Genomic DNA, 25469 nt, shown 5'->3' with positions numbered 1-25469 from the left:
GGTTTTTCTCAGTTTATTATAGAAAGTGTCTGATATGTGGTATGATGTAAAGTCACCTCATTTTGGTGTGCTATTTCAGTACTCTTTGAAATCTTACCAACAGCCTAACGCAGAATAGACAGTTGTCCTTATCTGAATTTCCAACTCAATTCGCCATTTCAGAATATTTAGAAAAAAAATATTAATGTTTCAGAATCAAACAGTGCTAAGCTGAAAACAGAAATGTGCTGAACAATACTTACTGAGTCAAAATAAATATATGTGTTTTAGAAACAACTCACATATTTTGCATTGGATATAGTCACTGCGTAGTGAGTATCCATGGCTAATAATTACATTGATAAATCAACAAATTCTCCTGGATTAAGAAATCCAGCAAACTACTCAAAACCAACTGAAGAGTTAACAAATTGTGGAAGTAAATTCTGATATACCTTCAACAAATTAGCAGGTGAAAGAGAGAGAACAAATTGCAGAAAGAGAGAGAAAGAGGAAGGGAGGAAGAAAGAAAGAAAAGAAAGAAAGAAAAATTCATATCAAATGTTTCATCAGTGGTGCCTACTTAATATTACTGTAATTCTCATAGAATTTAATTTCTGAAGACTAGTCATCCAGGTGAATTTAAACGTTTCTTTTTTTAGAGAGCATAAAAAATACAGACTTACACCCAAACAGACCTGAATTCTAATCAGTCCCTCTTCTCTGCTTTCTCTCTCTGTGAACTTGAGGATCCATTTTCTCATAAGTCAAAAATTATACCACTTACCATGGTAGACCTCATATGCATGTTTAAAACCTAATGTATAGGGGCGCCTGGGTGGCTCAGTCGGTTAAGCGTCCGTCCGACTTCGGCTCAGGTCACGATCTCGCGGTCCGTGAGTTCGAGCCCCACGTCGGGCTCTGGGCTGATGGCTCAGAGCCTGGAGCCTGCTTCTGATTCTGTGTCTCCCTCTCTCTCTGCTCCTCCCCCATTCATGCTCTGTCTCTCTCTGTCTCAAAAATAAATAAATGTTAAAAAAAAAAAATTTAAAAAAATAAGTAAAACCTAATGTATGAAAATCACCTGATACATTCTTGCCATCGAATCAATGATAGGTATTAACAACAACCTTAGAACGCTAAGAAGCTCAGGGTGGTGAGACTAGTATTCAGTTGTACTAACAGCATCATATCAGTTTGATGTCTTCTCCTCATCTATTTCAAATCTCGCCTCTTTCATCTAAATTTTCTTTTTTTGTGTGTGTCATATAAAGTCTTAAAATAATTGCTGTAACATATAAGATGAAATGCTCAGGTAAAATATATCAAATACTGAGGTGGGACTTTGAGAATGGCCGTATGAGCAGTGTGGCAGACGCGTTCCCCAGTGAAACACATTTAACTGGTGAAAACTTTAAAAAGTAATGGCTTCTGAGACACCTGCGTGGCTCAGTGGGTTAAGCAACTGACTCTTGATTTCAGCTCAGGTCATGATCCCAGGGTCATGGGTTCAAGCCCCATATGGAGCCTGCTTAAGATTTTCTCTCTCTCTCCCATCCTCTACCCTACTCCCCCATTCACACTCTCTCTCTGTATATATACAAAACTAAATTTTAGAAAAAGTAATGGCTTAAAGTCTCCAGAAATTGTCCTAAGGGTATACAGCAAATGGAGAAGCACATATTAAAAAAAAAAAAAAAAAAAAAAAAAAAACAAATCTCATTAAGAACAGGAAGAGTCTGGGGTGCCTGGGTGGCTCAGTCGGTTAAGCATCCAACTTCAGCTCAGGTCATGATCTCACTGCTCATGGGTTCGAGCCCCACGTCGGGCTCTGTGCTGACAGCTCAGAGCCTGGAGCCTGCTTCGGATTCTGTGTCTCCCTCTCTCTCTGTCCCTCCCCTGCTCGCACTCTGTCTCTCTCTCAAAAACAAATAAACATTTTAAAAAATCAAAAAAAAAAAAAGAAAAGAAAAAGAAAAAGAAACAATACCAAAAACAGTGAGAGTCTGTTTGATTTGAGCCAGGACCTGCCCCTATAACTTCTCTTCTCTTTTCCTGCCACCTTAGTTCAGTAGAAGCTTCACTCTGGGCAAATGTTCCCAAGAACCCTGGACACTTGATTCTCCAGCCACAAGTCTAAGGCAACAGTGTCCCCCAGGAGGTTGGCAACTCACATCTCCTCTGGCTCCGTGTCGCAGAAGCTCTGTTCCATGCAGGAATAGCTGAAAGGACTGCAACTTCCACTCCTTCTCTATGCATAGGGAAGCTCTACCCCAGACGTGGCAGGTGGAGAATACCGGGTCCTGAATGCCCTACCCTAGCTCGCTCAGGCGAAGTAGAGCTCCACGCGAGAAGGGACAAGCTCAGAAGAGAGTGGGCTACTACCATCCCTACCCAGATCTCCACTCACAGAGTTAGGAGTCTTTCTAAGAGAAGCCGATTGCCATTCCCACCCCCAGCTCCAGTACAGCGATACAGAGATTCAGCCCAGAGGGGGAAGCAGGCTTTGTTCACAAAGAGCTCTTCACCTTTCCCTACGGGGACTGATTTTTTTTAGAACAGAGCCTGTGAAGTTCATACCTAATGGTGATATAGGAGACCATGGAAATCCTGATGGTGAGCAGTTAAGAGGAGGCTGGGAGCTCTGTGATACTGGTAATAACAAAACAGTGCATCAGCTAAAGGTTTAACAGGAAACGAAGGGAATATACAGCCAAGAAGAGTCTTCCACGGTCAGGGCAAAATGTAGAGGCTAGCGATATCTTGACTCTGCAAAGGGGCCCGACATGATTCAAGTCCATCTGTGGAACGTTTTCTGCCCAAGAGTATTTAATTAAAAACAGTAAAGCAATCAGCCAGAAGTTAGTGGAAGCTAATGGCTGTGTGTGATACCCTTAGAGTCAGGTAACTTAATGAAGAGAGCTGGCAAAGTGACGGCCAAAGAGAACCCGACTAAAACCACAGTCATCCCTGGTGGTCGAGGAGACGGATTGCATGCTCAAGGCTGTGCCCTCTGAGGAGCACTTCTGAGGCCACATGCTGTGAGGGAAAAAGATTTTATTTGAACCAGTCTAGCCAGGTCACTAAACAAACAAGCAAACATAGACAACAAGCCCCAGGAAGAGGCGGGAATAATTATCCAGAAGTTACTACAATATAAAATGTCCATTTTGAACAACAATCACAAAAAAATACTTGGCATGCAAAAAACCAGGTATGTAATCCACAAAAAAGGGGAACAAAAAGCAGGCAACACAGACCACTTTTGAGAGCACCTGGATATTGGACTGGTCACACAAAACCTTCAAAGTAGCTATCGTAAACGTGCTCAAAGAACTAAAGGAAACCATTTTTAAGGAACAAAAGGAAGATATGATTACAGTGTCTCACAAACTAGAAAATATCAATTAAGAGCCAGAAATTAAGGAGAGCACTTGTTGTGATGTGTACTGGGTGTTGAATCACTATACTGCACAGCTGAAACTAATATTATACTGAATGTTAACTAACTGGAATTTAAATAAAAACTTTTTTAAAAAAAGATTAATATAAAGAGACAAGTTATAGAAAAGAAATGCAAATTCTGGAGTTGAAAAGCACAATGACTAAAATGAAAAATTCAGTAAAGAGACTCAGTAGTAGCTTTGAACTGAGAAGAAAGAATCCACGAACTTGAAGACAGATTGTTAAAGATTATGCAGTCTGAAAAACAGAGAAAACAATGAAGAAAAATTTATAGAGCTTTCTGAAATCTGAGGCATCATGAAATGAGCCAATATATGCATAATGGGACCAGAAGGATAGGAAAGATAAAAAAAAAAAAAAAAGCAGAAAAAAATCTTCAAAGAGATAATGATTGGAACTTCTCAACTTTAATGAAAATTATTAATCTATACATCCTAGCAGCTCAACAAGCTCCAATTAGGATAATCACATAGCAATCCACATTCAGACATATTCTTCTAGAAATGTTGGAAGACAAAGACAGAAAAATCACAAAAGCCACAAGAGAAAAACACTTCATCACATACAGTGGAACTCCAGCAATATTAACAGCTGACTTCTCATTAACAATATAGGTTAAAAACAAAACAAAACAAAACAAAACAAAACAAAACAAAACTCCAGAACAATATAGGTCAGATAGCAATGGAATGACATATTCAAAGTGCTGAAAGAAAAAACTGTTAACCAAGAAACATATCAAAAGTGAAGGCAAATTTATATATATTCCTAGATAAACAAAAACTGGGTGAATTTCTTGGTAGCAAATCCATATAAAAAATGCTAAAGTACTTCAGGCTCAAGCAAGTGGCACCAGACAATAATTTGAATACACGTGTGTGTATGCACACACACACACACACACACACACACACACACACACACAAGTACCTATAAAGCTAATTGTGTAGGTAAATATAAGAAACCATATAATTGCATATATTTTTCCTTCTTCTCATAACAGATTTAAAAAACAACGTATTGGGGCGCCTGGGTGGCGCAGTCGGTTGAGCGTCCGACTTCAGCCAGGTCACGATCTCGCGGTCCGGGAGTTCGAGCCCCGCGTCAGGCTCTGGGCTGATGGCTCAGGGCCTGGAGCCTGTTTCCGATTCTGTGTCTCCCTCTCTCTCTGCCCCTCCCCCGTTCATGCTCTGTCTCTCTCTGTCACAAAAGTGAATAAACGTTGAAAAAAAAAATTAAAAAAAAAAAACACAACGTATATAATGTAATGTCAAGTCCATAACACATAGATAGGTAATATATTTGACGGTAACAACATAAGTGAGGTGGGGGTACCAAGGTTGTATTGGAGTAAGGAGTGACACAAGATGGCTGCTCAAATTGTAGAAAGAAATGAAAAGAAGCAGAAATGGTAAATACAATGGCTTATATAACCAAATCTATAAATATCTGCTTTCTGTCCTATAAAAACACAAACTACTGAAACTGAGTCAAATAGAAAATCTGAGTAGACCTATGACAAGTAAATTCTTTGAATTAGTAATTTTAAGTTTCCCAAGGAAAAACCCAGACCTAAATGACTTCATGATGAATTTTACCAAATGTTTAAAGAGCAATTAACACCAATCTTTTCCCAGTGCATTCTTCAGGGCCATTATTACTCGGATATGAAAACCAGACAAAGATATCACAAGAAAAGAAAACTAAAAACTAATACATTGTTTTTCTGTATTCCTTATGCTATACTTTCCATTTCTATGACTTACTTACTTTGTTGTTTTTTTTAAATTTTTTTTTTACATTTATTTATTTTTTGAGAGACATAGAGAGACAGAGCACAAGTTGGGGAGGGACAGAGAGAGAAGGAGACACAGAACAGAAGCAGGCTCCAGGCTCCAAGCTGTCAGCACAGAGCCTGACGCGGGGCTCGAACTCACAAACCGTGAGATCATGACCTGAGCCGAAGTTGGACGTTTAACCATCTGAGCCACCCAGGCGCCCCATATGACTTATTTATTTTGTAACTGGAAGCTTATACTTCCTAGTCCCCTTTATGAATTTACCCATTTCTTCACTCCACCTCCCCTTTGGCAAGCACCTGTCTATTCTTTGTATTTAAGAGTCTGGCTTTTTTGTCTGGCTTTTTTTGTTTCTTAAATTCTACATATGAGTGAAATCATACGATACTTGTCTTTCTCTTTCTAAAGCACTTCACTTAGCATTATACCCTGCATACATTTTGTTGTAAATCTCGTTTTTTCTGTGTATGGCTGATTAGTATTCCATTGTGTGTACACACACACACACACATACACACACCCCAGATGTTTGTTATCCATTCACCAATTGATGCACACTTAGGTTGATTCTGTAGTTTGACTATTGTAAATAATGCTGCAATAAACATATGGGTGCATTTATCTTTTTGAATTAGTGTTTTTATTTTCTTTGGGTAAATGCCCAGTAGTAGAGTTACTGGATCATATGGTAATTCTACTGTCCGTTTTTTGAGGAAACTCCATACCGTTTTCCACAGTGGCTGCACCAATTTACATTTCTACCAACGGTTCACAGGGTTGTTTTTTTTTCCCTCCATGTCTTCACCAACACTCGGTATTTCTTGCCTTTTTTAGTCTAGCCATTCTCACAGGTGTAAGGTGATACCTCATTGTAGATTTGATTTGCATTTTCCTGATCAGGATTAGTGATGTTGAGCATCTTTTCATGTGTCTGTTGGCCATCTGTACATCTTCTTTGAAAAATATTCAGGTCCTCTGCCCATTTTTAATCAGGTTATTTGGGGGTTTTTAATTATTGAATTCTGTAAGTTCTATGTATATTTTGGATATTAACCCCTTATCAGATACATCATTTACAAATATCTTCTCCCATCCAGTAGGTTGCCTTTTTGTCTACTTAATGTCTTTTTTAATATAGATTGTGAAAATCGCTAACAGAATACTTAGGAAACCAAATCCGGCAACATCCAAAAAGGATTATACACCATGACCAAATGGAGTTTATCCCAGGAATGGAAGATAGGTTTAAATTTAGAAAAAAACTTGTGTAAAAAATCATAATGATAGAATGAAGGTTATAAACCACATGATCACTCAATAAATGTAGAAAAATCATTTGAAAAAAAAATCCAAGGTCTTTCATTAGAAAAACACTCAAAAAAACTGAGGAGGGAACTTTCTCAACTTGATAAAGGTCATTGCTATGAATGGAATATTTGTGTCCCCCCAGAATTCCTATGTTGCCTCCTAATTCCCAGTGTGATGGTATTTTGAGGTAGAACCTTTGGAAAACAATTAAGTCATGAGGGAGGGGCCTTCATGAATGGGAATAGTGCCCTTCCAAGAAGAGAGATAAGAGAGCTTGCTTCTGCTCTCTGTCCTCCGCCATGTGAGAATAGGAGAAGACAGTCCATCTGCAAACCAGGAAGCAGGCTTTCATCAGATACCAAGTCTGCCGGCACCTGATCTTAGACTTTCTAACCTCTAGAACTATGAGATATAACTATGGGTTTTTTAAGCCATCCAGTCTACAATATATTTATATATTTATTGTAGTCTGTGCTATAAACTGACCAAGACAGCTATCTATGGAAAACCCACAACTAGCATCCTATTTAATGGTGAAGGATTGGATACTTTCACCCAGAGATGCATAGGCTGGTATCTGTGCATGTAATTTATCACTTTAAAAAGTAATCTAGTTCTCTGTCACTAATTCACACTGATATTTATACATTAAACTGTACTGCCTAATGCATTATTCCCTCTTGACCTTTTGCAATAACTTCTTTAAAGTTAGGTTTTGCTTTTAAATAAATATGATAGTTTTATCTCTTAAGAGGAAAAGAGTAAGGCCTTGTCCCTTTAGGCCTCAAATGTATTGCTACAGTAACATGTGTAACATTCTCTCCTTTTAATTTCACATTTATTTTCATAAATAAAATAATTTAATTTCACATTAATTTCATATTTATTTTCTGAATTAGGCTTGGTATATCAGGATTCTTTTTCTAAATCTGAAAGGGCTTCCTTTTTTTTTGGTAAGGAATTTTGATCAGTCCATTCACACTACGTTAATTGATAATTTGGTATTTTGTTCCCTCAATCTTATTTATGGCATAAATAAATGATTTAATTCTGTGTGGCTTATGCTTTTGTTTTGGATGCAAAGATTCTCCCTTCTTTTTTTTTTTTTTAAGTTCATTTATTTTTGAGAGAAGGAGAGAGAGAGAGAGCACACCCACTGGAGCAGGGGAGGGGCAGAGAGAGAGAGAGAAAGAGAAAGAGAGAGAGAGGGAGAATCCCAAGCAGGCTCTGTGCTGACAGCACAGAGCCTGAAACAGAGCTAGATCTCATGAACCGTGAGATCATGACCTGAGTCAAAATCAAGAGTCAGACACTTGACCAGATGAGCCACTCAGGTGCCCAAAGATTCTCCATTTAAAGATTATTTCAAGAGAATTCCAATTCTGAATTTCACATGCAGTATTCAATACGTGTAGTGATTGGTGTTGATGTAAACCTATTAAGCACATTTTTTCCTTCTTTTTTATGTTCATGAAGACAAACTGAGTGGCAGCAATAATGCAAACAAAAGACAAAAAATTGCCCAAGACTTTCTCAACTCTATTGACCAAACAGGAGAACTCTTGGCAATGTTTGAAGATGATGAAGTTGATGAAGTTAAACAAGAAAGAATGGAGGTATAGTATATTCTTCCCTTTTTACAGTAATAGAATAGCCATTGCAGTGCTTATGCTATTTGGTTCTATTCTTCTGTTCTTTGATTGATGTCTGAATTGCCCAGAACAGTAGTTGCATGTCTGAAGGCAGCATTGTACAGCCTTCAGACATGACTTTGGGAGACAACTTCAGTGCTCTGTTTCTCTGTTTCCTCCTTTGAGTAGGAGTCGATTTCCCTCAACTTCCTTCCAGGTCTTACTTTTCCTATTACCATTTTATCTGAAACTTATTTTTTGTCCCAAGTCATCCAGTTCTCTTTGTGGGCAAAGGTAATTTCTCCCACTTTTGTGTTGGCATGTAGCTGAAGAACTGTTTTTCAGGACATATCTGCAGGCTATGAGTGCACTCATTAGCTGAGGTAATATTCAGGGCAGTTACATGCTTTACATCACTGTAACATGTGTTTGGATTCCCTGAATATGTTTTCACAATAAATATGAAAATTGTTTGCCTTCTATTTGTCTGAGCTATGTATTCATAAAATTACTGTTTCCTTAAATACTTACTTGAAAATAAAAATGACTGATTTCATTTGAGTGCCTTCCAAAATACAAAGCATTCTTCTTCTTATTATTAGACTTTTACCTGTTAAAAAAAAAAAATCTCCATTTTCCCCTTCTCTTTAAATGGGACAAGAGAGGTAATTCCAGAACTCCAAAAGATCGTGCTAAGTACCTACTTTATCATAATCTCTAGGCATGCTAAAAATATAATTATTTCATGTCAAATTTTGGAGGAAGTCCAATAGACATACGTGCTCTGTAAACTTTAACAGCCTTCTTTAAAGAATTAGTGTGCTTAGATCACGAACTGTGATCTAAAGGCAATGTTCTTTTTAGGTATCAATTACCTTAGAAATGTGTGGTTATCTTGGTTTGGGGCAACTGCAAATGATTTTAGTTCAACTTCGCCGTGGGCCAAAATCATGCTAACTTGTCCAAAGCAGATGATAAACATATATTTCTGATGTCATTATGGCCCAAAAAGGATATGATTGTTTAGTAGCATGGTTTCACTTATGATGCATTACACAGAGCGCAAATGTTGTTTATGCTTTTCTAAAAAACATTTTTATATTACTCTAATGGGCATTAAGAAAGATTCATTAAGGAAAGACTCTACATAAAACATTAATAAAATAGAACACTTAGCTTTTCAGTTTTGATGGGAAAATCTCCGTCAACCAAGCCTACTGCCTGGAAGGACATTCCACAATCAAGGAGAAGAGAAGAAATGGAGCATGTTGTAACACTAAGCTCATAATAGCAGGCTACTGTAGGCCTGGAAAAATGATGAGTCAGTAAGGTATAAGTTAAAGTCAATAAAATATCTGGAAAGGCGGGGGAGGAAAAGCTTGGGAACTTACGCAGTTTCTCTTCCTCTTCCCTGCACTTATATATGAGGTAGTGGTAACCAGGATAATAAAATATCGATAGTTGGTAAAAATAGTTACAGTGACGTGTTAAAAGTCAGATTGGCAGTTTCTTGGAGCTTTATATCGTACCTAAAATCTTTTGTAACCAACATAATGGAGAGCAATTTTGAGATTCTACTCATCCAAGTAGCAGAGTTTAACTGACTAAAAAATGCTGAACTTAGAGACGTAAGTGTAGACAGTAGAAAGCGGAACCGTGAAGAGCATAGGCCTCGCCTGCTTCTAATTTGACAGGTTATAGTTTCAAGCGCAAACCGCAAGTGCGGCAGTCCATATGAAACCACTTTGGGCTCACAAGACTGAGATCTCTGCTTTTCAAGTGCAGTGGAGTAATCAGTCCTGGCATCGCTCAGTGATTTCATTTTTCTCTAAGCATCACTTACTGTTGCAGAAACTTTGTTTGCTACCTTCTTCCCAAGAACGTATGAAAATGGTATAGACCTACCAACAAAGCTTATTATTGTTTTGCTTTCTTTCCCTTTTTTTTCATTTAAATGTAATTGAGAAGAGAAAAAAAAATTTTAGAGGCATAAAAACTCATTTGGGATCCTAGCTTTTTCTCAAAACATCGAGCAAGAGTACCAAAACCCGAGTTGTTTCCTGTTGGGTTAGGTGACTTGATGTGTGCCTGGCTTTGTGTTTCACTCCTAATGCACCTCATCAGTATGAAGTATTATATGACTTGAAATAAAAAGTCTGAATTTTTACTTCCATTTCTACTTGCTAGTCCTTCATCATGAGAGTTCGCTAACTCTTACCCTTATAGTTTCCCTCCAGCACCAAATTTTTAACACTTGGGTAGATGTATAGTAGAGACCTATGATCCATTGTCTTAAGATCCTTCCAAATTATCAAATAAAAATTAAGTAACGTTCAGAATTGCTTTTGAGAGACTAGGAAAGAGAATCAGGGATTTGGTAAGCATAATAATGCATATAAATGTTGACCCTCCTCTCACCTCCACTTAACCCCCACCACAGAATAACAGGAGGTGTGTTTTACTGTTTCTTACATTCTGAGCAACTAAATATGGCTGTGTCAACCAAAGGCCAAGAGGGTATCACAAAACGCTGCAAAGAGCTTTGGGTATTCTTAACAGAGTGACTGTAGTCACTCACAGAAGAGCCTTGCCTAAGACCCAACTACTCTACCGTGAAGGCACCTGAGAAGCTCAAGTTTAGCATCAGTCGAGTGAAATATCTGGTCTAATAAACTAGTGCGTTTGTGAAGGGGATGTAAATAATGAGTACTTAACGAGTTTGGTGAACTCTACCTTCTGACTAATCCTTAAATTGGTAAAAGTAAACAAGAAAGTAAAGATTCGGCCATCAGAGAGAACAACCTTTAAATAAATTAGGGTCCTGAAGCCCCAGAGGCCTGATACTGGAACCCAGAAAGAAAACACAATGGGATACATAAAATTGAAGGTCCTTAAAAATGTTTTTAATTGGCTTAAGATTGAATAACATTCCAGGTGGCCATCTGAATTTAACCTAAAGTGTCTGACCAGAGATTGTAAAACACAAAGTTTCTCATAAAATCTGAATGATCAGAGAAGTCAGGTTCACCATTCAGTTACGCCCCGAGTAATGTGAAGTTATGATCTCTGGGGAGGTTGAGTCCCAGAATTACCATTTGTCGAACTGAGTATACTGGAAAACTCACCGAAGAAGCCAGAGAGGTAGATTGCTGTAGATGTTCTCCATCTTCTGGTTTTGAAATCTGTTCTATTTCCCTTTTCTATTTTTCTACTATTATTATTTTTTAATTATAATGGAAAGTAAAGTACAATGCCTTTAAGATAAGACAGTTCAAAAATACCTTAGTTAAGATTTATCATAAAAGAAGAAAGGCTAATAACTCTAGTGAGATGATGGTGTACAAATACGAAAAAAAGTTTTTAAGTTGAGTTTAAAAACGAAACCCAGAAAAAAGTTGAAATGTATGTGAGATTAAGAAATATAGAATTTATATGCTGGAAAGATAGTCTATACACATACATACATGATATATACAGATACGCATCTACATTTACATACATACTATTATGCCTGTGTGTATTCTGTAAGAATAGGTATGTAATTTTAGTAGATTTTTTTAATGTAAAAGTAAAAGAACAATCAGAGGTGTATCAGACAAACGCAAATGCTAGTGGTAGCAATATTAGTTCAGAGAAAAGAGGATTCAAGGGAAAAAGTTTTCAAATGGAGCAATGTCAGTAATTTTATGTTACCAAATGATGCTGCCTGTGGTGAAGATAGTAAATACAAAATGTTAATCATCAAATTCCAGAGAATTCAAATATACAAAGCAAAAGATTCCAGTAATGTGGGGAGAAGTTAGAGAAAATGCATTTGTTGAGTCTGGAACACACTATTCTCAGTACTTAACAGATTGACGGGGGAAATTTTTTAATCATAAACATTTAAGTTTAATAGATGGATATAAAACAATTTATAAATGAGCAGCAGTTTTAAAATCTTACCCAGGTAACCCCAAGGATTCCATGGTGCTCTTTAGGGGAGGTGAGGAGAAGTTTGGTGGGGCTCTATCCTCCCACCTCCCCCTACACACTTTCCTCCATCAGGAGAACTTTGAGGTTACATCATGGATCTATATATCACTGGTAAAGAAGGGGCTTTGTTATTTTTTAATTGAAAGTCAATACAAATGATCACTATTCAACTTCTCATGAGGAGTGTTTCTCTCATACCCAGATAGATATACACTCAGTTAACAGATTTCAACAAGATACAAATTTATAGAGCACATTACCTTACCAGAGCAGAAAAAGTAAACCTGAGAGTAATAACAGAAGTTAAACAAACAATTAACAATTAGTGAAAACAATTAAACAATTAGTTAATCTAACTGATTAAAAATTTGAAAAGAAAGAAAGCTAATAGAAGCAACTAATGGACCCACAACAAATTAAAATGTATTACCATCGACTGTTTGGATAATGACAGCAATGAGAATAGTCCCTGTAAAACTTACAAAATTTGGACAACACTTTAAAATAGAGGCAACTTTTTACATTGTAAGCCTTTATTAAATTGCAAAAAAGCAAAAGAAACTAAAGATTCACCTAAAATTAGAAATTTTATGTCAAAAAGAGAAAACAGGAAAAATGAAAATAAAAAATAAATGCATAAAGTTAGAAAACAGTAATTAAGGGGTGTCTGGGTGGCTCAGTCGGTTAAGTGTCCAACTCCGGCTCAGGTCATGATCTCATGGGTTGTGAGTTTGCGACCTACCTCGGGCTCTCTGCTGACAGCTAAGAGCCTTGAGCCTGCTTCAGATTCTGTGTCTCCTCTCTGCCCTTCCCCTGCTCATTCTCATTCTCTCTCTCTCTCTCTCTCTCTCTCTCTCTCAAAAATAAACATTAAAAAAATTAAATAAAAAAGAAAACATATAATTGAATATACCAATTTAAGGAACTCTTTGCAAAAATAGTAACAAATGGTGGAATGAATCTATGGCAAGTCTAAATAAGAAAAATGGAAAGAAAACAGAGCTAACGAAAATCAGCAAGGAGTAGGGATCTAGCCGTAGACTGGAGAAGTCGAATTCACATATAATTCTGTACTAACATTTGGAATGAATATCTTCTTAAGAAAATGTAAATGATTAGTTTTACTCAACAGGTAGTAGAAAACTTGGATAGACCAGTAACCTTGGAAGAAGTGCTAAATGTTTGGGAAAGAATTATGTCCTCAGCAGATTCTGAATCCAAAATGATTTATGGAAGAGCTCTTTTAAACATTCATAAAATAACTCATTGTCGTGCTATATAAACTATCTCAGTAAAAAAAAAATAAGGAAACCTTATTAAACTTTACAGAGTATCATAATATAATCTCATTTATGAATATGGATGCAGGAATCTTAAAATATTAGCAGTTTTAATTTGGCAGCATAATATAATAAGGAATGTACCATGACCAAATAGGATTTTTTTCATGAGTTCAAGCAAGCTTGAGTATTAGAAAATACATTAGTGTTAAATACCCAAGAACTAGGTCAGAGGAGAATAACCGTATGGTTATTTTAAGAGATGATGAAACAAAATTCGCTTCCTATTCTTTTTAGAGATTCTCAATGAACTGGAAATAGAAAAGTTACCTTCATATCATGATAAAGAATATCTCACTCCAGTGAACAGCCATCATTATAGTTTGAAAAATATTAACAGAGTTCCGTTAAATTCTAGAATGCCCATGCTATCAGTTTTATTTTCCAGAGTTCCAGGAGCATTAGCCAGTGCAGTAAAAGACCTAGCTATTGGTAGGAGACAAAAATTACCATTATGTACAGATAATATAATTTTTATTAGGTGATCCTTGAGGATCAATCTAAAAAACTATTGGAACCAATTAAAGTCTTCACCAAATCATATAGATACTTTAAAAACCTGGGGCGCCTGGGTGGCCCAGTCGGTTAAGCGGCCGACTTCGGCTCAGGTCACGATCTCGCGGTCCGTGAGTTCGAGCCCCGCGTCGGGCTCTGGGCTGACGGCTCGGAGCCTGGAGCCTGTTTCCGATTCTGTGTCTCCCTCTCTCTCTCTGCCCCTCCCCCGTTCATGCTCTGTCTCTCTCTGTCCCAAAAATAAAGAAACGTTAAAAAAAATTTTTTTTTAAAAAACCAGTATCTTCCCCCATATTTCATAAGAGTTAATAAAAATTAGAAGACCATCTCAGTTAAAATAATACAAGGAAGAAGTTTATTTGGAGGCAACTTCATATTAACAAGAAATGTAAGAGAAATATGAAAGTAATATTTAATAATGTACTAAGATAGAAGAGTGTAAGTCAAGAAATATAATGTTCCTGGATACAAAGACAGGATATTATAAACCTATCAGTTGTTCCTAAATTAATTTATTAGCTTGGTGAATTTTTACAAAAATCTCAGCAAATTTTTTAAACTATCCAGTGATATTAGAAGTTACTTTAAGTAATAAGACAGATGAGAATAGCAAAGAAATTTTCATTAAAGAAGAATAGAGAGCAGAGTTCAATTTATCCTACCAGATACATTTCATAAAACTGTTGCCATCAAAATAGTGTGGTACTGGTGTAAAACCCAATAAGCATACCAATGAAGAGAATTCTGTCCATGAAATAAGTAAGTGTAGAGAAGACTTTAGTCACGATAAAGGTACCTTTAGAAATCAGTGGGAGAAAGGTGCCAAACAGTTGGATAATATTTGGAAAGGAAAAAACACATCTAGTTCCTAACCTTAGACTGGCCTCAGAATAAATTCAGGTGGATTCAAGAACTGGGTATGAAAAGTAAAGCTGTTTTTAAAAAACAGAAATAGGGGCTCCTGGGTGGCTCAGTCAGTTGAGCGTCTGACTTCAGCTCAGGTCATGATCTCACAGCTCGTGAGTTCGAGCCCCGCGTCGAGCTCTGTGCTGACAGCTTGGAGCCTGAAGCCTGCTTCGGATTTTGTTTCCCTCTCTCTCTGCCCTTAACCCACTCTCATTCTGTCTCTGTCTCTCTCAAAAATAAATAAACATTAAAAAAATTAAAAAAAAAACAAATAAATAGGTAAATATCAATTTGGGAATGTGGAAGGACTCTCTAGGCTTTTGTTTTCTAAACAAGCTTTTCAAGAACTACTCCAGATGTTAACAGGTGCACTGTTGGAGGTGGGGATGGAGAAGTGGTCCATTTTCAAATAAATTTGTGAAATCCTAAATTAAGAAATTTAAGAGGTTGCTTTTAAAACCTTTAAGAGACTTTTGTATACAAACATGATTGTGAGTTTTTCAGTAGTGAAAATTGAATCTATTAAAGTCTTCTGAAAGGAAAGCCCACTTTGGAGACAAAAAAAGCACAAAGGAAATGACTTAAATTTAACTTGTCTGTGTCAGAAAAAGAAAGACAAAACTGAAAGGCAAACTACTGTAATAATGTGATAAAATATTAATATCACTTATTTATATAGATCTTTCAGTCCATAAGAAAGCATTCCAGTAGAAAAATTGGCAAAGGATAATAATAGACAAATCACAGAGAGGAATACAAATAACAAACATGCAAAATACCTGCTTACTTGTAATGAGCCAGCGCCATTTTTGCTTATAAAATGGTGAAGACTAAGGTATCATTGGGTACAGATTAACTGCTGGTGGAAGTGAAGTTTGATAGAAACCAGAAACTATTTAAAAATACCAATTGCAAAGAATTCATATACTTCAGCCCAGTAAACACATATTTGGTAGTTGCTGTTTAAAATATAATCAGACATTTTGAACATATGCACATTCTTATGCACAAGGCTGTTCATCACAATGTCATTTATAATAGTGGTAATGGAAATGGGAAGGAGAACCCTATTTACCCAATGGTCAGCGAATGTGTATATTTCCTCACACCTAGAAATTAAGACTGGAAGGATATATACCAACGTGCTAACAGTGGCTGTCATCATCAAGCATTGAGATTATAAGTAAGTTGAGTGTGTAAGTTTATGCCATTTTGATTTTACATACTTACCACTTGTGTTCCTCTTAATCCTCAACTGATGTCCTTTACTCTACAGTTTACCTTTTCATTTTTTTTTCCCATCAGAAGAATTTAGTTTATACGTGGTGCTGCAGGATAGGCTTTGTGAGCAAATGAAGTAGCCTCGTATTATATAATTGAGGAATAGGAACGTATACCATACACAGTGTGACACAGACTATATTCAGAGCTGTAATAATGATCTAAGAAGTTTAAAATAGTTAACGTTTTTCATGATTGCAATGAACAAAAAGCCCATTTCAAATTGAAATAAACAATTATTAAACAATTAGGGAAGTGGTTCAGGTAAACAACCACAGGTAGATTTGGCCTCAAGCAAGGTTTGATATCGAGGTTCACAATATGTCACTGGATTTGTAGCTCCATTTTCCATGGCCCCAGGCCATGATAGGATGCCTCTGTCCAAGATTGACCCTGAAAATGCTTACGTCACAAGATCTTCTGAAACCCCTACCACCCACAGTAGCTAGTAGGATGACCTACTCTGATTGGCTTAGCCTAAGTCATAAGCTCCATCCCTAAAGCTGAAGGTGCATCCAGCCCCTCACAAAGGCATGGATTGCTGGAGCTATAGGAAGAGGGAATGAGTGCTGGAAAGGTAACTTCAAAGGTCTATAAGGGTAGAGGATCTGTACATTATTACAGTAAGAATTGACCAAGTGATGTATTACAACCTTGACTCTGCCTGGATCTGTAGGAAGTTTTCCTTGAGAGATAGCATGGAGAATGAGTAGAAGTCATTTTCTTTGGATCTCATCCATCCTTCCTTCCACTCTTTAACTCATTCAGCATTTATTCATTGAGGCTCTTTTGTAAGTCACTATCCTACCCTCTGAGGTCGTGACTGCACAAAAGACAAAATATAGTTTCTGTATTCACAGTACTGTAGTTAATAACTGGCAAATAAGATTTGTACCCTCTTAAGGGGAATACAGGCTCAATAAATGGTTCTTAATTCTGTTTGGTCTTGAATCTTGAACCTTCTTGGTGGATCATTGGTTGTATGATGGAGCCCTGTATTTTCTGTTTCTCTTGCTATTTGATTTGAAATTTAGTTTTTTTCTGAGGTAAAGCACATTACTTCTTTAAGAAATCCTTATGACTAGCCTCAGACAGGGACATAGAATTAGCTTCAGAATTTGCTGAAGAGGGCACAAAATAATAGAACTAGGGTACATTTTATAACATGAAAAGATAGTATGTCAGGGTGAGACTCTGACAGAGATTCATCAGGAGAACACATTAGTATGCCCATTTATTCTTTTGAAGGGAATGTTGGATAACATAATTGAAAAATACAAAATCATTCTTCAGGGAATATTAATAGAAATTCCTCCAAAAAAACCTTTGGCAATTCCAGCTACATGGTGCATAATTAATGTAATTTAGTGTATGTTTTTTTCTGGCCTAGAAACTACAGAACAGGGAGTATTACATGGCTTTAGGAGAACCCAAAGGTAGGTATAATGTGTTGCTCTGAAATGTATTTCCATTCATGACTTTATAGACTCTATCAGATTATTTTGTATCCACAGCTAGAGCTATCTTCTAGTTACATAATGGTAGATAATGTGTATATCCATTGCCATAAAAGCTTGTCTGAACTCCAGAAAGGAATCTTCCGGAGAAGAGATTTTTCAGTTAATGACATGAAAAGTTACAGGTTTTATAAAAATAGAACATTCCCTCGCTTACCTAGGTTTATCATTCTATGGCTTAATATATCACATTTGACAGATTGTTCTTAAGGGATTCTTTTAGGTTTTTCTTACCCATCTGTGAACTATGGGCTCTAACTGAGGGTAGAGTCAGACTTCTGCTTTGATTAGAGTGCTCCATATACTGGGTGTGAAACTAGAAATGGGTGGGTTTTGTTGGGTTTTTTAAATTGCTCTCTATTTTTATAGGGTGTTTAATCGCTTGGGTTATGCTTTACTATAGAAAAAAATTTAGAGCAAGATTAGCCAAATGACTACCATCTTTAGGATAGAAATTTTAGTACCGCTGCCATTTTGTCTTCCACCCTCAGACCTATTTTTTACTATTCCTCTCTGGGTGAAATTTAAAAGATTTCTTCTTGTTACCCTTTCCCTAGACTATTGGGAAGCTAAATACATGGTGACAGCATTGAAACAGTGCTCATAGTAACCATGCTTTTCCAAATCCAAATCAAGATTTAGCATTTGTTGCCCACAAGTATCTTTTCTTATGTGGATAGAATATTTTATTTATTTGGGGGGGGGAGATAAACTTTATTTTTTCAGATTTATTTAAATTCAAGTTAGTTAACATATAGTGTAGTCTTGGTTTCAGGAGTAGAACCCAGTAATTCATCACTTACATACAACACCCAATGCTCATCCCAACAAGTGCCCTCCTTAGTGCCCATCACCCATTTAGCCCATCTCCCCACTCACCTCCCCTCCAGCAGCCCTCAGTTTGTCTCTGTATTTAGGAGTCTCTTATGGTTTGCCTCCCTCTCTGGTTTTATCTTATGTTTCCTTCCCTTCCCCTGTGTTCATCTGTTGTGCTTCTTAAGTTCCATATATAATGGAAATCTATATTTGTTTTTTTCTCTAACTTATTTTGTTAGCATAATACGCTCTAGTTCCATCCAAGTCGTTGCACACAGCAAGATTTCATTGTTTTTGATCACCAAGTAATTTTCTATTGTATATAAATATTCCACATCAGTTCTGTGGACATTTGGGTTCTTTCCACAATTTGGCTATTATTGATAGCACTGCTATAAACACTAGGGTGCATGTGCCCCTTTGAATCAGCATTTTTGAATCCTTAGGATAAATAACTAGCAGTGCAATTGCTGGGTCATAGGGTAGTTTTGTCTTTAATTTTTTGAGGAACCTTCATACTCACTGGACTCCAGAGTGGCTGCATCAGTTTGCATTCCCACCAACAGTGCTAAAGGGTTCCCCTTTCCTCCACATCCTCACCCACATCTGTTGTTGCCTGAGTTGTTAAGTTTAGCCATTCTGACAGGTGTGAGGTGGTATCTCATTGTGGTTTTGATTTGTATTTCCCTGATGATAAATGATGTTGAGCATCTTTTCATGTGTCTGTTAGCCATCTGGATGTCTTCTCTGGAAAAGTATCTATTCATGTCTTTTGGCCATTTCTTCACTGGACTCTTGTTTTGGGGGTATTGAGTTTGGTACGTTCTTTATAGACTTTGGATGCTAACCCTTTATCCAATATGTCATTTGCAAATATTTTCTCCCATTCCGTCAGCTGCCTTTTAGTTTTGTTGGTTGTTTCCCTTGCTGTGCAGAAGCTTTTTATCTTGATGAAGTCCCAATAGTTCATTTTTGCTTTTGTTTCCCTTGCCTCCGAGACGTTTCTAGTAAGAAATTGCTGCGGCCAAGGTCAAAGAGGATGCTGCCTGTTTTCTCCTGTAGGATTTTGATGGTTATAGAATATTTGAAATCAGAACTTGGTAGTAAAATATAAGAACAATGATTACCATTCACTTCTACCTTCCCCACATCAAGCAAGTTTCAATTTTAGTAAAACAGAGAACCATTTTTGAGGATAAAGATACACACCAATGCTGCAAACTAAACATTTGTGTCTACCAGTGGTAATGCATGTGTGTAGGTCTCGCTGCTGTGTTTAGTCTCGCATAAATGGATATTTGACTAACACATCTGATTATACTGTTCAATTAGGTTTTTATGGAATCAATCAATATTTTCTTTCCCAAATAATTTCAGTTTGTTCTTTTTAAAATGATATCCTTCTCTTTCAAAAGATCCATTGCAAGGGTTTTCTTAGAGATCAGTCCACCGACTTGTTTATAAAACACCTTGGCAGAGAAGAGTTTTAAAATATCACCGAATTTAAGAACACCACAGGATTTACCACTAATTTACATTTAATGTTTATAGTTCTCAAATTGTGGTTGTTGTAATAACCAAAATATTTTTGCCCTGAATATTTTGTGGATTATATTTCCCTATTCTTTCTCCTTCACCCACATTCCCCACAGTAGGTGGGCAGATTGTTGTTACATAGTCTGGCTTTTATTTATCTGTATTGGTTTAATCTCTACAAGTTAGTCATTCTAAATATGAAAATAAATGTACTCTGTGGCAAGATTTTTGTCTTTTTAATCCTGTAGTTTGTTTAGTGGAATTAACAGCTCATTGCCTGTTTGGTATAGGTAATTTCCCGCTATTCCTGTGTTGCATCCGTGCTAGGGAGCTGCCTTTACTTCGGTTCTTAATGTTGCCACCACTTTATGACATCATGCCAATCAAGCTGTTTAATCAAGACTTTTTCCTAGATCATTGCATTCCTCATTGAGAAATAAGAATTCTAGATGAAGCTATAAATATTTAGTGATCAGTGCAATCCATTGTATTTGTATGTCTGTCGAGAACTATCCTATCCATAAAGCAGTGGTCCAAAAGGCAATTCACATCTTGCCAGCCTTCTCCTTTTCATGACTCTCCATTTTCTGCAGAAGAGTCTCAACTTCTTAGCATGATAGTAATACATTGTTTTATAATCTGGCCTCAGATAGCCTTTTCGTGTTCGTCTCTCACCATTCCTGATCCTCCTCTTTTTTTAATATTCTTTCCCAAATCATGCATGTGCACACACACAAAACATACACACACACACACACACACACACACACACACACACACACACACACAATGCTTAACGAACCCCTTTGGATTTGTAGTTCTCTAAATGGGTGTTTACTTTTCTTCCCTTTGCTGAGCCTTCTCGATCTGCAACATCTATGTTCAGATATTTCAGTAGGTGATAGATTGTAACTCATTGTATTTACTTAATTTAACTTACTAAATAAAGCCCTTGAGAGCGTGGACTTACTTTAAACGTTATAAACTTCCAATAAATATTTTCCAAATAAGGTAACTAAAAATAGGCATAATTTTGTAGCTAATATATGTATTATTAATATATCCTTTGGATGATTTGAATATTTTTTTTGTTTTATTTAAAGCATGCAGTTTTGGGGCAGCTGGGTGGATCAGTTGGTTATGTGTCTGACTTCAGCTCAGTCATGATCTCGCAGTTTGTGGGTTCAAGCCCCGCATCGGGCTTTGTGCTGACAGGTCAGAGGCTGGAGCCTGCTTCGAATTCTGTCTCTCTCTCTCTCTCTGCTCCTCCCCCACTTGCTCACTCTCTCTCTCTCTCTCGCTCTCTCTCTCAAAAATAAATAAAACCTTAAAAAATTTTAAAGAATGTAGTTTCTAAGTATATAAAACCAGTCATTTTTGACTCACATAGGATTCAAACAGGATATCATAATTAGTTATGTACCTCTGTGAACTTTTCATATCAGGAGTTCTCCAACAAATCTCTTTCAGGTGCTTTCCAGTTATTAATGGCTTTCATTGGTCAGATAACTTTCTGTTCAAATTATAATAGTGGCTTTTCCAGTTTTAGCTATAGAAGTTCTTCTAACCATACTGCTTTGGCATTGATCTCTGCTGTGTCCCAAATTTGTCTACAAGCTGACACTGAGCATCAATTCCAGTTCAATCAGTTGATTTTGTTTCAAAAGGACCAACACCATCTGTGACCATTGGTCCATTCCACCTAGTGGCCAAGTCAGAACATTTGACAATAAATGTTCCATACCTTTTCTCGTGTATTTCCTGCAGTTGTAAGATTTTATGATTTAGCATCTTGACATAATAACATACTTACTTGTCTGATCCATGAAATACCTCTTCTGGATAATTCTTTTAGTTATTGGCTGATTGGTACTTAGAGGGTAGTTTGAATTTTCAGGTGCCTTAAGTTACTGTTGAATTTTTTGTGGCATGAAAATTTTGCATCTCCACTCATATGTACTTCACACAACAGGAAAGTGTTGTTTCACTTAGTTCTTCTAACACTAAGGAACAGGTTACCAATAAATCACCATATTCACAAAAATTACTTTTGAGTTTAACCTGCCTCATGTATGGCATTTATAAACTACGGGGTTATTGAATTAATAATTTATTAATAACCATCACTACTGTAGCTCTTATACTCAGTTACAAAGGGTAATATTTAGCCATATACCCACAGTTAATATGGCCATGTAATAAACTGTTTTAAGCATGATTTTTAAAGTAACCAAGTAAAAGTATTAGCAATTTGGGGCATTTTAAAGTATTTATTTAAATGTTACTTTTAAAAGTCCCTGAAGAAAGGGCATCGAGGTTTTGTAGTTGTTCGGCACCTCAGACAGAAGACAGTCATTGATAATGGGTTTCTTGACCTGTTCTCAAGTATGGAAAAGCTGTAAGTAAAAAAGTGAACACTTTTGGGAAAACACACTATAGAAAAATCTAAAATCACTGGCGTAATTGTTCTTATTTTGAAAAAAGCACCTTATTATATAAAAGCTCTTAAATAACTTAAGAGCTTTTAAATAATTCAAAATTAGACTCTTTTTACCAAAATTCGGTACGTACACAACTATCTCCAAAAATACTATTGTATTCCTTTGCTGTATCTGTGGAAGTTACCCGAGGGAGGGGGGAGACTGGAGCGGGTGAGGAAGATGGGGAGGGAGGAAGAGAGAAATAGATGAAGGAAAAGGGGAAAAAAAGAAGAAAAAATGCAATCATTTTTCCTAGGTAGTAGCTCTGTGTGGAGTTCCTCTTACCCATCTGGGTTTAGTGGGGAGGATATTTGAGGCTCGGAAGGCTTGTTCCTTGTCTTCCTACAACGAGTTTTTAATCAATAGAAAAAAAATAAGATAGCCTAATAAAGCAATTATTACTGTCTGTGAAAGCAGAAATGCCTCCAGTAAAATTTGGGGGAATGTTCTTCATTATCTTAAGCAGTTCTTACTGATAATCCATTATATGGTTTTGAAGTAGAAATTGTAGTACGTTATTTGTATAATTAAATATTGCTTAAACCTTTCCTGTGAATCGTAAAAACTCGTGGTGAAGGTTTTTTAATATATTATAACCAAGGAGTGATGAGTTATCTTGGTTGCCTGGATATTATTTCTTTGGGATATCAGTCATCTCAAACTCATAAATTCTTCTAAAAAATTCTTCTCGTGGTATTCTTTTAAATCATTCCAGTTACTTGTGTGGGATTTGGGTGCTTACAAATGACTGTAGGCCAGTTGATTATATTGGGGAGTTACTGAAAGAACTATGGATCCTCTGTGGCAAGAGACAGCTGTGAGAAAATTTATCATTTGTAATGCATTTTAATGTTGAATCTCATCTCCACCCTTCCCTTGCTTCCACCCCCACACCCCCCGCCCAAGGAAAAAACAAACCAAAGCTAGGGGAAAAAATCGTATTTCATTTCAGCTAGAAAAATGTATCTTGTTTAAGTTGTACCAAGAATTTTTCAGTGTTTACTTGGTTGTGGAGAAGTTCATTATCTTGTATATCAGCGGAAACACAAGATGATACAGCTTTCGGGAGAAAAGTGTGACTCTATCGGTCAAACACATGAAACGAAAAAACAAACCCGTATGTCCTTTGATCCAGAAATTGCATTTCTAGGTACAATGCTGAAGAAATAATTGAACAAAAGCTTTATTTATAACTCAAATGTGTTCATTGCTATTTTTAACAGAAAAAATTTTGACCATGGAAATATTAAATTTGTAGTGTTTCTTAGCATAGCTTTTGATATACTCCATAGGGTTTAAAAAATGTCTATTACGTCTATTATTTAAATACTATTTTGTAAATATATTAATATTAATATTTATTAATTAATATATTATACCATGTATTGATATGTAATTATTAATATTCAATATACTTTTGAGTTGCTCTTTGGCCTACTTTATATAGGAGAATATTTAAAATAAATAGATATATGTTCCAAGTGGCTGAATATTTTGTTTGTGACCCTATTAGGTATTTTAGTTACTTTATTGCATAGCAGTCAAATATATTTAGAGATATTATTTTAGCCTTGGGAATTTATTAGAATTTACTTGGTGTTTTAATATGTGCTGACCTTTTGTAACTGATCCATGGACAGCACAGGGAGACACTTATGTGTCTATTACATCTCATTATTAATAGTATTCACTTCCTTTTTATCATTAGTCTACAAACTCTTTTTGATCACAGAACCTTCATCAGTAAAAATTTGAGACTTGGTTAGATATATTAGTAGATTGTTTTAACACTAGGATTTTATTCACACTTAGAGCTCGCACTTACACCTGCCCTAGCAAAAGCCCAATCCTGGTTAAATCCAATTCTTTGCTTATTTTATAGCTACATATTATGCCTGTTCCCCAGCAGCAGAACATGACTGAAAGAAAACACAATCAAGCTAACTATTATCGCTTCAAATTGCCAACTAAGAACCTCAAATTGGCCTTAGTGCTGCCTGGCAATTTTAGAGAATCCGTAGTGCATCCATTCTGCCACTGACCTTAATAACTGTTTAAGCTTCTGTTGCAGAAGACCTCTAGCAACCCTCTTGTCCTTGCTCAGCTGGTAAACCCACTTCCTGTCTCCCTGCAAAAAGGGGAGCAGTGAGAGGAGTGCTTCCGCAAGTCCTACCACAACCCGATACGCTTCATTCATTTCTATCCAACAGCAAAGTGCTGTGATTTTCCCTGCCTCAACACAGACAGAAACCCTTCCAGCTACTTTTTTGTCCTCCTTTACTGTAGGACTTCTCAAAAGAGATTGTGTTTGTTCTCCTCCCATTCTCTCTAGAACCCACTTGAATCACATTTTCATCCCCACCATCCTATGTAAATGGCTCTTGTTAAGGTCACAATAGCCTCCACTGTTGCCAGATACATTGATCAGTCGTCCATCTTTCTCCAGATGTTCGCTCTCAGTGGCTCTCAACCGGGCAAACGCATTGCCTCTCGCAGACTTTGTCGCGTACTGTTCCCTAGCCCTCTCCTCTCCCTCAGAACTCGGCTCACATCTCACGTCACCACAGAGACCCACCCCAACCTTGCAACAGAGAGATGCTGCAGACTGAATTGTGTCCCCTCATAAAAACGTATGTGGAAACCCTCTAATGTGACACTATTTGGAAATGGGGCCTTTGGGAGATAATCAGGTGTGGTGAGGTCATAGGCAAGGCCTTCATAATAGGACTAGTGCACTTGTAAGAAAAGGAACAGACGCCAGAAAACTGTCTGCCACATGAAGACACTGTGAGAAGGCAGCTGTCTGCAGGCCAGGAAGAGAGTCCACACCAGAACCTGACCGTGCTAACATCTTGATCTAGGACTTACAGCCTCCAGAACTATGAGAAGTCAATTTCTGTTGTTTAAGCCACCAAATGTGTGG

At 36.9% G+C, this 25469-nt stretch overlaps 1 protein-coding gene across 2 annotated transcripts in view; it reads left to right on the top strand.

Moving 5' to 3' along the window:
- Window positions 1–25469, top strand: part of SUPT3H (SPT3 homolog, SAGA and STAGA complex component) — a 535592-nt gene that overhangs the window by 380554 nt on the left and 129569 nt on the right. For both annotated transcript variants that reach the window (XM_040473676.1, XM_040473678.1), the window contains exon 6: window positions 8028–8167. In XM_040473676.1, the coding sequence (XP_040329610.1) occupies window positions 8028–8167 (140 nt within the window). The remainder of the gene's footprint in view (window positions 1–8027; window positions 8168–25469) is intronic.

The sequence above is a fragment of the Herpailurus yagouaroundi genome, unplaced genomic scaffold (genome assembly GCF_014898765.1).
Source record: "Herpailurus yagouaroundi ecotype Mexico unplaced genomic scaffold, PumYag 139, whole genome shotgun sequence".
In the NCBI taxonomy this organism is placed as follows: Eukaryota; Metazoa; Chordata; class Mammalia; order Carnivora; family Felidae; genus Herpailurus; species Herpailurus yagouaroundi.
This window is presented reverse-complemented; position numbering and strand designations above follow the sequence as displayed.